Consider the following 15,812-nt stretch of genomic DNA (forward strand, 5'->3'; position numbering starts at 1 on the left):
GCCAACCAATTTCTCCGAAGTAATCATAGGAGATCCAGATATGACAGAGGAAAAATTGAAACTTTTAGTAGCCATATCTACTTATTTGGAGAACGAAATATGTTTGAATCGAAGAGAGCCCTAATACGGCTTTAGATCGCAGCTGAAAGAAGAAAAACCGAGGATCCGCGGCTGTGAGAGACCAAATAGTAAAGAAAAAAAAATGTGGCACTACTGGAAGGGTAGAAGAACACTTCCTAAGACACGTGCAGGGCTCGGGGTGGAGAGAAAGTCACCAGAGGTCATCGGAAGGTCTGTTTAGAAGGTCGGCGGAGACAAAAAAACCCCAAAAAATGCACTTTCAGGGCTCGGATGACACAAGCACAGATGGAGGGTGGCTAGACGGCGTTAGGCGAGGCTGGAGGTGGAATCGCGTGGCCGGAAAGTGCTCCACGCGCCGGCGTGTGAGATTCAGGCCGCCGGAGAAGAAACGTGCGTGGATGAGATTCTCCCTCTGGTGCTTTGAGAAAACTTGAAGATCTCCTCCTTGCGCACCTGATGGTATGGTCGGTGTCGAAAAATGACTTCACCAGAAAAAGGTCGCCGGAAAAGTCGCAGGCGGTGAGGGTTTCTGACGGCGGTGAGGGTTTTCTGATGGCGATACGGTTGAGCGGAAAGCTTTAGGAGATGGGAAGGGTGACTGGAATGAAACACGGTCACTGAAAGATTTCCCAGAATGGATTCACAGATAAACCAGAACTAATTAGGGTTTTTTTTTTTTTTCCCTAGGCTCTGATATCATGTGAAAAGAGAGAAAATGGAGAATCCCTAATTATTGTTATTGAAAAAATATAAAGAATACACATTGGACTTGGGTATATATATACATGTTAGTGGGACCCACAATACAATAAGGAAAGAAAAGGAAAAGGAAAAGTAAATAACCTAAATAACTATACACTATCTAACAGGAATTACCAAGGATGACTGAGATGGTAAGATTTCTCATTGAAACAACTCTATAAAGACCTAGAAATAGTGAACACAAAGGTCTATCTCCCCACCATAAATCTTCCTAGAATTAGATTCTCTCCCCATTCCCCACTACAACTTTCCCTAGGAAACCTCCAAAGCCACTTCCTTGAGAGAGCACAATTTCTCAAGGAAGTCTTCTCAGATCTCCAAATTCCTTTGGCCTACACACTACATCCCAATTAATAAGATGATCTTTCTTCTCAGTTCTTGACTAAAGGGAATCCTTTTGCATTTTCTCAATCTTTAAGACTATTGATGCTGGGATGTTAAAAAGAGAGAAAAAATAGCTAAGGATGTGAGACACGACTGAATTAAGGTTATCCTCCTACCCAAAGGCAAAAAAGCTTTTTTCAACCCATCCAACCTTGTCAAATTCTATTAATCACTAGGTCCCAAAATCTTATTGTCTTTGGATTTCTTCCTAAAGGAAGACCCAAATAAGATAGTGCCACTTTGAAACTCTACATTCAAGTGTCAAAGCCAACTTGGATATCAAGTCTTGGCTTACATTAATACCGAAAAGAGTACTCTTCTCTAAATTGATTTTCAATCTTGATAATTGCCTAAAAACCAAAGGATTAACTTAAGGTGTTGCAGAATTTCTGGAGAGACTTTAAAGAAGAAAATGGTGTCATTTTCAAATTGTAAAATAGACACTTTAGCCTTATCCCTACCAACTATGAATCCCTTAAATAAATCAATTTCCTCCGCTCTAGTCATCATCCTACTAAGGACATCTGCTATGATTGTAAAAAGGAAAGGAAAAAAAAGTTCTCCTTGTATTAGTCCTCTAGAGGCCTTAACTCAACCTTTGGCATTTGTGAGGACAAGCATTCCCTAATCCAGGATCTCCATTTTGTGCTAAAGCTTTTTCTTTTAAGTTCATTGTTTAAAAAAACCCCAATCCACATGGTTGTAGGACTTTTCAAAATCAATTTTGAAGAGCACCCCTTCCTATCCTGACCTCATTTTCTCATCCACCACTTTATTGGCTATCAAAACCGTATCTAGAATTTCTCTCCCCTCAACGAGGGCCCCTTGAGATAAAAAAATTATTTCATTAAGTACTCTTCTTAAGTGCCCTAATAAGACTAGCTATAATCTTATATAAACTTGTAACCAAGCTAATTATTTGAAATATGAAATTTTGGTTGTTTGACTTTTTGTAGCACAAGGGCAATGAAAGTGGTATTGGCGTTTTGGTTTATAATCCCATTATTGTTGAACTCTAAAAACACTCTTAAAAGATCCTCTTTTATCACGTCCTAGCACTCTTGATACATCGTAATAGTAAAACCATTAGGGTTAAGGGCCTTTTCCTTTGTTTAGTTGGAAATAGCAAGGCACACCTCCTCCTCAAAAAAGGGATGGTCTAGCCAAGCAACACTCTTTCCAAATATGGATGACCACTCTAAACCTTCCATTCTCCAAGAAACACTTGATAGTTTTCAGTAGAGCTTTTCAAAAAAATTCAAAATCTCCTCTAACATATTTTCAATGTTGTTTAGAAATACCCCCTCTTTAGACACCAAGGATTTTATGAGTTTCCTTTTTCGCCTCCCATTGGCCACTCTATGATAGAACTTAGAGTTGCAATCTCCTTTAAACCATTAAACCCTAGATTTTTGCCTTTAGTGAACCTCTCCCTTTAACAATAAATCCTCTAGATTCCACTTTCCTATGGCTCTCAGAGTTAAGAGATCAGGAGTCAACTTTCCTTCCTGATCAATTAAGTCAATCCTAACAATGTTTAAAAGAATATCATTCTTTTTCTCTTCTAAATCTCCAAACGACTCTCCGTTTCACTCCTTCAACTTAGATTTAATACATTTCAGTTTCTCCATCTATCAACCTGACACTCTTGCTACCAACACCTAAATCTTTCCTTAAAATCAGGGTGGAGCAGCCACATATTTTCAAGTCTAAAAGGAGTCAGGCCCCACTTAAAAGGGTTTGTATCCAAGCTAATTTGGCTATAATCCAAGGTCCATCTAGGAAGTGCTTCTTGAAGACTTTGAGGGAAGAATTGATCCCACTCATTTGAGAACAAGAATCCATCCAACCTCTTGCAAATAGAAGTTTGCAGATTTGACAAGTAAAAGTAGCATTTCTAAGAGGGGGATCTATTAGCTGGCTTTCTCTTATAAACTCATCAAGACACCTCACACTAGGGTTTAACCTAGGAAAAGTAAAAACTTGCCTAGTTGAAAAAGTAAAAACCTCATCATTGAAACACCTCATTCTGGCCAATTGTTTCTAGACACTTGCCTGGTTGTATGACGAGTGTGGCAGGATTCTTATAGAGACAAGATAGCATTCTTTTGAAATAGGATCTTTTGACATCCAGCAAAAGAAAGTGGATCCTTTTCCTATACTTAGGATGGCTTATTAGGCTTTAATTTTGACAGTCAGAAATGATCTTGCCTTGATCTTGTCAGGTGACTTAAAGTTACAGGACAGGCTATGTTGCCAGGAAAATGCCAGTCTTTATGAGATAATAGCTGGATTTGAATAGTTAAGATTTCCCCCTATAAGATTTCAATTTTTGGGGTTTCTTAAATGCAAGAATATGTTCATGGATTATTTGGATTTAATAACTTTTTAATGGGCTTCTTGGAAGTTTCCCTCAATCCTAACCCTTTAAATCAAACTAATTTTAACCACTAATTAAAACCTAAAGGAAAAATCATAAAAGTTCCTAAGAACATTTACTAATCCAATACCATGCTAAAATGAACACTACAGCCATAGTAACTGCAGTTCCCAATAACTATAATATTTCCTAACTGTAAATATAAAAACTATTATTCCACAAATTATAGATTCGGACAAGAAAGAACAAGTGTCCAGAGCAAACTGACACCGGATGATAGCCCTAGTGTCAAATAGGTTATTCCTCCTCCAGGCTATCTATGGCTATCATATCACCTTTTCATGTAATTTATCTCCTCTTTTGGTGCATAATAGGAAAGCTCCTCAGGACTTACATATAATTAAACATGTCTTTTTTTTATATGCTTCTGTTATAACATGCAGAAAATTGAATTGATGATCTACCTTCCATCAAACATGTATGCCAATGCCAATGCAGCCATGAAGCGCGCCATTTTTGATAGTGAGTAAGAACATAAATTAACAAGAGCTTGAACTCCCCCATCCTCCACTATACGGAGAGCATTATGAGGATTGAAAGCAAGATTCCAGAGTGCTCCTGCGGCAGTCTCATGGACATCCTGAAAACAGATCAAATACAAAAAATTTAATTAATATTGAGTTAACTAATTCGGAAGAGCTTGTCCTGAGGTCCACAAATGCAGTTCATCGAGTATTATTGCAGTTTTGCAAGAGTATAGATTTCATAATGACCTTGCAAGAAGAGTAGTAAGATTCTTATTGGAATGGACATCCATTTCTGTATTCTGCCAAGATTCAACAATGATTTTATGTTCATATGGGTTTAGTTTGTCACTATAGAGGAGGTACTTTTGCAATATTTTCAAACAAGCAGCATATTCATTGCTTACTGTTGAACAACCAGTTTTCCTAAAAGCTTAAACTTATAAGATTTGGGCTTACAATGTATATCATGTATGTACTCTAGCACTGTCCCTCGTGTGTAGACTCCATTTTTGGGCTTACACATGGTCTTAATAAATTGGGTAAATAAATATAGTAGTGAGGTTCAAACACTTGACCTCCCACCAAACAAGGCTATGATACCACGTCGAACAACCAATTTACCTAAAAGCTTAAACTTTTAAGATTTGGGCTCAAAACATATATCATGTATGTACTCTAACACTTACCTTGTGCATACTCTTCATTTACATTTTTACATGTCATGGCCTTTATTATTTATCCAAAAATAACAATCTGCATTGAGCAGTATGGAGACTCCAATTTAAGATCATGACCATAAAAACAAATTTTTGGTCCATTAGAACAACTTTAATCATAATAATGCGGACAAAGAAAGAGTGTGGCTGGATTTTCTAGGCTGGAATATGAAATCAATTGCTTTCAGAATCTCCAATATGAGCCATAGTCATGTAATGAACAACATGGGGCCAATAAAAAAACACAATCTTCACACAATCTCCACAATATTAGAATTTAAATTTCTGACTCAATAAGAATGTTTTATTGAATAGAAAACAAGCATTCATTTTAAAAGTGGAACTTTTTAGCAAGGGAGAAGAGATTCTAGCTTTAATGAAAAAGCTTTGGGTGACCCAAATGGTGGATCAGGATTCGACACCCTTTCTTTCTTGGATTTTCTAGGCTGGGAGAGGACCATGAAAATATGACCATTGTTTGAGGTGGACAGATCTTGGATAGGTGCATTCCTCATATGCTTCAAAGTTAGAAACAAAAAATCAGGAAGCTCATAGGCAGGCCGTGCTGAACTCCTTAATAAAAACCAATAAGACATCCAAGCAAGTTTTCTGTTGGGCATATATTTCAATCCTTGTACACAGTGAAAGCAGGAAGGAGTACAGTATCAAGAAGATACTAGCATTGGTATGAGAAAATCGCAAAAGCAATTTCCCCATTTGAGGTATTCTTCCTTTCTATCTTAGTTGATGCTGGAGTGACATCTGACAACCAACACAAGGAAAAGATCATAATAAATCAATGCATATATCTAAGTTAGGACTAACAGCAATAAATTCAAAATGCATATATGTTTTTTCTCTATGGAGATTGAATTTCTGAAGGGCTGCCTTAGCATAGGCACAACCATGAGACACAGAAAAATGTAACTCATATATCCTCTGACTATAGGTTGTGAAAAAGTAAGATATGAACACATCAAGGGCTTGTAAATATAAAATTTCATACATAAAATATGTTACATATGTTTTATTAACTTTACTAAATCATTATACTGCAATTGCAGAGGTTAGAACAAGAAGATTGATATGAGTAGTGTATATAATTATATATAATACATTTACTTAATTTCCAATAGTTCTAGCATTAGTCATGTTTCATTTCATTTTTATATTTAAGGCAAAATAATAATGTTTCTACATGGCTTTTAAGTGTTTGATCTGTATTGCACTGTAAATGAAGTTGGAAAAAAAATATCTTAATGTACTTCACCAATCAAGATGTGCCTTCATGTGTCCGGGAGTGTCATGTCCAACACAATGTCAAATGCAGATATGACTCCCTTCTAGAAGTATCTGTGCTGCATAGTTGAAGGTGAGAAGCTTTAGCATTGGTGCTCACATAATCACTTTTTTAGGGATTTTTGTGATATATTGTTATAAAGGTTTGCTTCTAGTTTGTTTGTATTAGGTTTTTTGCTCACAACTTATAGGGTCACTTTTTGGTGTAAATCTTTTACATAACTTCTCCTAGTTAAACATAATATTAATAAAGGATAAAAAAAACAGTGATCGTTTAAGGCCAACTGCTTGTTCTCAAAATATCCCTTTTTTCATAGAAACCATGTATTAGATGAAGAGGGATTGCAAGAAGGACAAATAATCCTTCAAAACCAAAGACTATCAAAATACAAGAGAAAAGAGGAATGGGAAAACAACCAAGAAAGTAGGCTCACAGAGGCAGCATAAATGAACAACAAAAAGATCAACAAGAACAGCATTTCAATGAGGCAAGAAGCACCCACAATGGCCGCAAGTATCAATGCACCTAGATCTGCAACTAGGTTGTCTGACCTAGAAATCCAACAAGGAGACTTAGCCAACTCCTTGAACTGTCAATGGAATAAGAATGCTGTCAACAAAATAAGTATCAATTCAACAAGAACAGCAATTCCAAGGGCCTCTTTTCCCTACCCACGAAATAAGAATGTTTAAATCTCCTTCCACCAAGATGGTGGGGAAATTCCAGCGTCCTTGTCTGAATCAAGCCCCCCAATTAGACTAGGATCTCAACCTTAATTCCTAACTTTAGCTCCTTTGGCTTTGAAAAGAAGTCCTCACCAGCCTGCCACAATGATCTGTAGATACTCCCAATATCTAATTGCCTCGGATTATCCAAGGAACAGACATCAAAAACCAACTTTAGACAGCCAAAAGAATGGTGTTACCAATGTAAACAAATCTCATCCACCCACCGGAGCAGGCCTCTTTCTGATCTAGCACAATCAGACACAGAATCTCTAGGAATTCCTTGAAACAAATACCTAGAAAGATATGGGTTACTATATAGAGTGTCCCACAAGAATTCCACCAATCTCCACTAATTCTCAAAGATTCTTATGATCCTGTGCGACCTAATCACCCTTGGAATAACAAGCATAGTCTCATAGCCCCCTACTAGAGCACCCAGCTCCTGATAGAAACTCCACAGCTCATAAAAGTAAAGATCACTATGTCCGCCAGATAACCACAACTATAGGAGGAACTGTTAGAAAGCTGAATTTTCCTATTTGGGGTTTTTTGTATATATTTATGTAATTGTATATAGTTGTAAATTAGATTAGGAAATTGTGTATAACTGTATATTAGATTAGGAAGAATAATTCCTGATTTATAAGTATAGTCATGATTTATAGGGATTATTAGTTTATTAATTTCCTTAAATTTCTTCGTAAATATAGGATATAAATTAGGATTGTAACAACTGATTGAATAAGAATTTTTTACCACTTTCTCCCATAGGAACCAATGCAATCAAATGATGTGCTGCCTGAATAACATGTACCACAGTCTCTGAGCAATCAAATGATGGAGGAAAAAGTGGTCCACAATTTCCCCCTTGTATAGAACACAATGCTCATGGTCTTAGGTGGCTTTCTTTTATGCAACATGTCCTTGCAAATATTAAGATTTAACTAGGACAAAATAAAAAAAATAGGTTAATCTATTTATCAGTTTAACTTTAAAGATTCTACGTCAAACTAAATAACAAAAAGCTAACCATTCAGTAAAGACATGCCCTTGCTAGTGATAAGATTTAACGAGTACAAAATAAACAATAGCCTAAACTACTCATGATTCTAGGTCAAAGCAAATAACCAAACTACAAAAATCCCACTATTTACTCAGACTATCAAGGTTTGAGATTGTTTTACGACTGATTCTCAACCTTATATCAGCCCTGTGTGACTGAAGCCAAATTCCTTGTCGGTGATTTAGGGATTAGATGGGGGCCTTCCCAAAACTTGGCCAATACAAGTTGGAGAGGGAAATGTACTCTATTTGTTATACAGTTTAAACTCATGTACTGAGGAGTAAAATCATGTAATTATGATGCAAATATTCAATTGTAAATGAAAGTGTTCTAGAAGAATTTGTTTGCAATTGCTTCAGTCAATATTAAGGACAAAAGATATATTTATACTGCTTCTAATGACAATGATAATAGTGACTATGATTCATGTACAACATGCCTTAAAAAACACTTACTTCAACATTTGAACGTGCCAATGCAATAAGGGGTGCAACACCTCCCTGTCGTCCAATGGCAATACTAAACAAAGAAGGAAAAAAAAAAGGTGAACATTAATAATTATGTTACAATATGTTTGAAATATGAGCTTTAGCCACAACAGATGTTAACATACTTCTCTGATAAAAGTAATAAATATCAAACGACCAACCAACAAGAATACCATAGGGACCTATACACAGTACAGTTCCTGAACCAAGTAATTTTTAGTCAAACCTTCATTGCTAGATGTACGTTCACATGCTTCTTTACACATCAAGGTAAGTAGGCAGCCAATTAACAAATCCCAAACAACCCATTTAATCAATAAGTTACAAGGAAAAGGAAAATAACATAACTGAAAAAATTATGTTGGCAAATTTTGGTGCAACATGTCAATTGTTGAAGAAAACAAATTGAAAGTGGTATGTTTGAGAAAATTCAAGGTAATATAGAGCTAGTTGATGAGAAATATCAATTGTCACGAGTCTCATCTGTCATTATCATGGTTGATATTGAAGCATTGTGCTTTATTCAAGGTTTCAAATTGCAACATGACTACAGTCATAGTTGAGGTTGTGGCATTTGGAGTAACTGGTGGTAAATAATGGGACAGAGTGGCCAAGGCCAAGAATTTTTTCTTTTTGTTAACAGACTTCTCAAAACTCACTAATATGAGAGTTTGATCCCAGCATCCACCATACTGATGTTTATAATTAGCTTTACCGAATTATGCTTTATTTAGGTACTGAATTTTATATTGGTTTTTAAGCTGCTTTGGGCAAAAAAAGTTTGAATGCAATTATTATTATTATTATGATTATTATTTAAAGGCAATGATGTAATTCATTAATAAAGTAAAAGCACAACAAAATAAACTGAAAGTATAACAAAAAGGAGACAAGGAGCAACCAGAGTGGGATTACAAAAAATACCTCCCTCCCTAAATAAGTACCCAACCACTCAACAAAATCCATTAGAGAAATTGAACCATCACATATATACAAATTTAACCACAAGAGAACATTACTAAGCAATGTTTTTTTTCAAACTCTGGATATCTATCTCCTCATTCTTAAACGATTTCTCTCTTTCTACAAAGTCCAAAATATGCATAAAGGAGCAACTCTCCAGACCTTCTGCTTTTTACCAACAAAAGAACCATAACACCCAAGCAAAGTCTCGCTCACCATGGCTGCCTGAACCCAAAAAACCTCAAACAAAGAAAACCACACCTACGAAAAAACTCTTGCCTTGTGGCAATGGAGGACATGACCAATTGACCCATCCATCTTAGAGAGGACACATCTGTTAACCAGTGTCCACCCTCTTTTCTGTAGCTAATCAAGAGTCAAAACCTTCCTTGGATGGAGCCCATGGCTTCCAGATGACCCTTGCTTGAAAAGAAGTAGGGCTCCTTGTCTTTAAGATAACATAAAGAAACTTCACTAGGAATGTTTCTATCCTAAAAAACCGTTCACACTACTTATCCTCCTCTCCACTCATTGACATGCCTTGAAGTTTAGCAAAAAAAAGATAAATGTTTTCAAGCTCCTAATCATTAAGATTTCTATTAAATCAAAGGTTTCACCCCTCCCTTGTGTCTACTCCCACAAATCTTCCACCCAAGCGTCCTTTGATGAGGTGAAAGCAAATAGAGAAGGGAAGGAGGCATACAAAGGCCCCTACACCACTTGTCCTACCAAAACTTCACACTCCTCCCATGTCCCATGATTAAGGATACTCTACTATAGAAAGTATCCGAATCCTTCTTGATAGCCTTCCATAACCCAACCTTATACCCTCCTCTCACTTCACAAGACCTCCCCTTCTTTTGCTCCATTTTTTTCATGTATCACTTATCTCCAAAATGCTCCCCTTTTGGCTACAATCTACATAGCACTAACTCCATTTACATGACAATACTTTATCGAGTAAAAATAGTCTCCTTACTTCAAACCACCTTTTCTCCATATGGATAAAAAACCACTTCACTGAATGAAGTTCTCTCTCCAAAGCCCTGCCTCCCCATAAGATATCCCTTTGAATCTTCTTGAGCCTCAATCTAACTTTCCTTGGGATGGAAAACAAACACATGAAGTAGATGGGCAAATTGGCTAAGTTACTATGAATCAAAACAGTCCTCCCCTTTTTTGAAATATATTGCCTTTTCCACAATGAAAGCCTCTTACAAAACTGCTCTTCTACTCCATCCCAAACCCATACTAATTTAAAAGGAGCACTCAAAGGAAGCCTTAGACAAGTGGTTGGAAGTTCACCCACCTTACACCCCAATTCCAAGGCCAACTCCTTTATATTGTCTACCTCCCAACTTTAATCAACTCACTCTTATCAAGGTTAATTTTCAAACTCGGGATGGCTTCAAACCACATGAGTACCCAAAAGCCTCACAAAAAACAGCAGTATCATATGCAAGCAATAAATGTGAAATCCCTTCCCCAGCTTCTCCTATCCCCTCTACCCTTAAACTCAACAGAAAATGACCTTCCTTAGCCCTCACAAGTAGACTACTAAGGGCCTCCATTGCTATAACAAATAAGTAAAGGAGAAAGGGAGTCACTTTGCCTCAATCCCTTCAAACTTTGAAAAAACACGAAAAGGTGCCATTGACTAGAACCAAAACCTTGCGAAAGAAATAAACCATTAAATTTATTTTATCCATCCCTACCAAAAATTTATCCTTCCAAGAACTGCTAGCAAGCAATTCCACTTAATGTGATCATATGCCTTTTAGATATCTAACTCACACAAGACACCACATGAGTTACTCTTGAGCATTGAATCTAGAGCCTCATTTGTTATTAGCACCATGTCTAGAATTTGTCTTCCCTCCACAAAAGCATTCTAATTCTTTGAAACCACCTTTCTCGCTACCTTCTTCAATCTCTTTACAGAAATTCTAGCAAGGATCTTGTATAGACCTCTCACCAAACTAATAGGCGTAAAGTTTCTCAAATCCTTTGCACCCCTTTTCTTAGGAATCAGCAGTAAAAATGTTGTAGTAAGACCTTTCTCAAACCTTCCATGATCCTAAAAATCCTTGAAAAACCTCATAACCTCATCTTTTACAAAGTCCCAACAAAATTGCCAAAAAGCTATAGAGAATTAATCCAATCCTAGGGCTTTGTCCCCATTCAACTCTAACAAGGCACTAAACCCCTCCTTTTCCAAAAATGGTTCCTCCATCTTACCTGTTTCTAACCCATCCAAAGACTCAAAATCCAACCCATTGATGTTAGGTCTCCAATCATTTGTCTCAAATAAAATTCCTCAATCTCCCTATCCTCAGTAAGCCTCTGATAGGGGAAAGCCTTTTAAAGTTTATTCAAGGAAGAAATGGAAGACCTAAGTAAACTTTAAGTATGATTAATATTAATTAGAATTTAATTGGGATTGGTATTTGTTGGAGTCAAATTAGGATTAGCTAGTTGAGTTATAATATAATTAGAATTTGAGTCATGATAGGTTATTAGAGTCCTAGTAGACTTTGGATGTTATAATTAGAATTAGAATTAGAATTAGAATCATAATAGGTTATTAGAGTCCTAGTAGACTTTGGATTTCTTAGAGAAGTCTATAAATAGGTTAATCAATGTAAATCAAAGGAATGAATTATTATGAATAATATTATATTTTCTTTCATTGCAAGGTTGCAACCCTCAATGATGAGACTCCATTGATTTTCTTCTAGGTGAGACTCCTAGAAGGCCTTAGTGAGACTCTAAGGTTTTCTATCTTTTCTTCATTGTTTCTTCTTTCTCTCTATTTCTTATCTTATAATTTTCTCTACCATAAAATTTATTCTTTGTTCCTCTCCTTACACCCTAAAAATAAAACCCTAGTCCACCTACCCTTGAGTGTAGGCAACCATCCTAGGGTTGTCCTACATCAGCCTCACACCATTAACCTTAATTCGACCATCAAATTCCTTCTTTTATGAGCATTGGCCATTTTTTTGGAACAATTTAGTGTTTTTATCCCTCTTTGACAACCAAATCTCCCTAGATTTTTATCTCCATGTTGCTTCTTCAAAAAGAAACTACTTGTGAAACTCCTCCTTAGCTAACGTCCTAGCTTCATCCTCTTCTTGAACTAAGGGGCCCACCCACTCCTTGGAGTCCTAAAAACCCACTTGATTTAAAGCTAACTACTTTCTAATGGATGCATTTCCAACCTTCAAACTCAATTTTAAAGCTTTCAATTTTGTAGCTAATGAAACTAGTGGTACCACTGAAGTTAAACCCCATCCACCAACCCTTAAATAAGTCTATGAAACCCTCCTCCTTTAACAACATATTTTCAAACAAAAAAGGGATAGGACCTTTTCTCAAACTTCTTTGATCTAGGTAAATAGAAGCATGATTAGAAACATGTCTTGGCAAAGAAATTTGAACCACCCCATTGAAGTGACTCTCTCAACTCTTAGACACCAAATACCAATCTAATCTTGAAAATGATTGATGATTCAACCCCTTAACCCCCACCCAAGGGAGATCTCATAACTCAAGCTCATCAGTAATCTTTAAAAACCTTCTTATGGCCGAAGTCAATCTATTTCCACAACTAAGTTCCCCTAGGAATCATACCACATTGAGATCTCCTCCTACACACTAAGGATCACCTAAAAAACCTCTTAATAGTCCTTAGCTTTGCTTAAAACTCTTCCTTTTTTCTCTTTAAGGTGGGCCCATACACCCCTAAGAAAATCTAAACGAAACCATCCTCATAATTTTTTAATCTACAGAAACTAAAAATACACTCACTTTTGTATCCAGTAGCTCTACCACTCTGCTACCCCAAAAGATTAACACCCCTCTAAAAGCGCCCCTAGCACTCATAGCTCCCCATTCCAAAAAATTGCCAACCCCTAAACTCCTAATAATCTCCCTCGACATCTCTTGAATTGTTTTTTTCTTGCAAGCAAACCAAATTGGCTTTCTGCATTTTAATCATATATTTACTCAATTTCCTCTTAACACTTTCATTAGCCCCCCTAACGTTCCAAGAAATAATTCTTAGCTTCATTTTCTAATAGAAGAGAGTTCCTAAACATCCGTCCCAATGCCTTTCCTACCTTACAATGACCCTTTATCAATGTTTTTAAAGATGTTAGTGAGGTGTGACACATTCACTTCCATTCACCCACTAACCCATCCTCCACCCATATTCACTCCCATTGAGAACCATCTGGCCCAATCCACAACCCTCTTGCTTTGAATTATTTCTACAACTTAATTCCCTTACCAAGCTTGTCCTAGCTTGGCCCTATGAATATAATTGAAATTGAGAAATCATCATTAAGAAAGTTACAAAATAATTAAATAAACTCTTTTTTTTTTATAATATATCAATTATCAAAACTTTTAACAAAAAATAATAAAATGATAAATAATTTCAAAATATTACATAAAATAATTAAAAAGTTGAAGGAAACTGAATCAAATACAATAAAATTTCTTTTAATTATTCAATCAACACTTTTTAATCTAAAATTCCTATTAAAATATCTCATACCTCATTTAAACCAATCTAATTTGTTGTAATCATTGGACTAACTATTGTAAACTAAGACCAAAAAGAAAAGAAATTAAAAATAAAGACAAATTTCAATGGGTTTAAGGAAATTCAAGGTTTTGGATGTTTTGTTGGCCCCACCTTGGTTTTCACCTACATATAACCATCCTAGAAGTTTTAAAAATTAAGATCAAGGTTATACATACACTCTTACTTGGTTCTCGAGGAAAACATGATCATCTACAACTACAAACTGAAAGTTGGATTCTTTTTCCCTAGCCCTGCTAATCTCAAACTCCTTCACTAGACCATAATCCTCAATTCATAGTTATCAATCTACTTGGCATACTACCACTCCCAATGAACCCCACTAATAAATTCTCGCTCTATACTTTCCAATTTCATCCATTCTGGTTTTCTTTTCTTTTTGTTTTTTATTTTTTTTTATTTTTTTCAGTTTTTATTTTTTATTTTTAATTCAAAGGAACATTGAAATTTTCAAATTCAATAAATTCAAGCAAAGAAACTCAACTTTAATGTGTTGAAATTGTGCCTTAAACATTTTGAATAGCTTATGGCATAGAAAGTAACAAGTTTACCCTTACCAAACATCTAGGAGTTCTTACATCACTCATTGAAATTGCATCAAACTTAATTGACAACTAACTTGGATTCTGTCATTTTGGTCTTATGTTATTTCAACCTGTGTTAAGCAGCACCAAAATAACACAATTTTGTTTATAAGTAACATTCCTATTATCAACAACTTAAAGTATTATGACATTAACCAAAGTCCCACTAGATCCAACAAATCCTGTAAATATTTGGAAACTTTTTGGGCTTGGCTTCCACATAAATTGATATTCTCTGGCCAATTAAGACCGACTTCATTAACAAAAAACATGCTTTTCTAACGCAACCCACTGTTTCAGCTTCTCTATAAATCTGACCCAGCCTAGGGAGTAAAAGCAGAGGAATCACCCTTTTTTTTTTCTCTTTTTTTTTTTTTTTTTTGATAGGTAAATGTTTTTCCCCATTGGGACTTGAACCTGGAACCTCTCACAAACCCTCCCCATCCCTCCCCATCCCTTTACCACTTGGCCTCAAGGGCGTGGAGGAATCACCTTGTACCCAGAGGTTCCCATAGCATCCTTGATATAACTAAAACTATGTGAGAACTATCTTTGATAAAATAGCATTACATGGTAGATAATGCTGCCCTACCCAAAGAAAAAAATTGTAGATAATGATGACTTTCTAGTACTCAAAAACATCATCAATTACATTAATCAAAGGTTTCAAAAATCAAACTCATTCTGCCTCTTTGAAGGATTCCAAAACCGAGTCATGATTTGTCAGGGGGACCAATACTAGGACACTTACCCTCTGGTGCCTAATAGTAAGAATCTCCTGTGTAAATAACTTCTGATACACAACATGATATAATGTATCAACTTAGCACAGAGTATAATGACTTCACATGTGCATCTCAATGACCACTTCTATGGCCTATCGTTCATAGAACCTGATAGGAAGTTTATTTAAAAGGGCAATTATTTCTTCTAACACAAAAAATGGAGCAATCAATGAAAAGAATGTCTTGGTTCACCAGTGATTTTTAGGATTAGAAATGCAAAAGTATAACTCCAAATAAAATTACACAACATAAAGGAATTACATGATTTAGTCAATACCTGTTAGCTTCTGATACTGACAATCCCCAGAGAGCACCAGCAGCCCTTTCTTGAAGACCTTGGGAGGCATTTGAGCAAGTTTGTGCAAGAGCAACCTACATAATCAAAATCAGACAAACTTCCACTAAGGTAAAATACCATAGCATTGCTAGATGATAAAAAATA

At 36.0% G+C, this 15,812-nt stretch overlaps 1 protein-coding gene across 2 annotated transcripts in view; it reads right to left on the minus strand.

Annotated features, from left to right (window-relative positions):
* The window catches only part of LOC100247439 (protein ARABIDILLO 1), a 53,461-nt gene that overhangs the window by 7,080 nt on the left and 30,569 nt on the right, over nt 1-15,812 (minus strand). For both annotated transcript variants that reach the window (XM_010663953.3, XM_010663952.3), the window contains exons 8-10: nt 15,648-15,742; nt 8,397-8,460; nt 4,072-4,247 (exon numbers count right to left, since the gene is read on the minus strand). In XM_010663953.3, coding sequence (XP_010662255.1) covers nt 4,072-4,247; nt 8,397-8,460; nt 15,648-15,742 — 335 coding nt within the window. The remainder of the gene's footprint in view (nt 1-4,071; nt 4,248-8,396; nt 8,461-15,647; nt 15,743-15,812) is intronic.

Source organism: Vitis vinifera, chromosome 16 (genome assembly GCF_030704535.1).
Source record: "Vitis vinifera cultivar Pinot Noir 40024 chromosome 16, ASM3070453v1".
Classification (NCBI taxonomy): Eukaryota; Viridiplantae; Streptophyta; class Magnoliopsida; order Vitales; family Vitaceae; genus Vitis; species Vitis vinifera.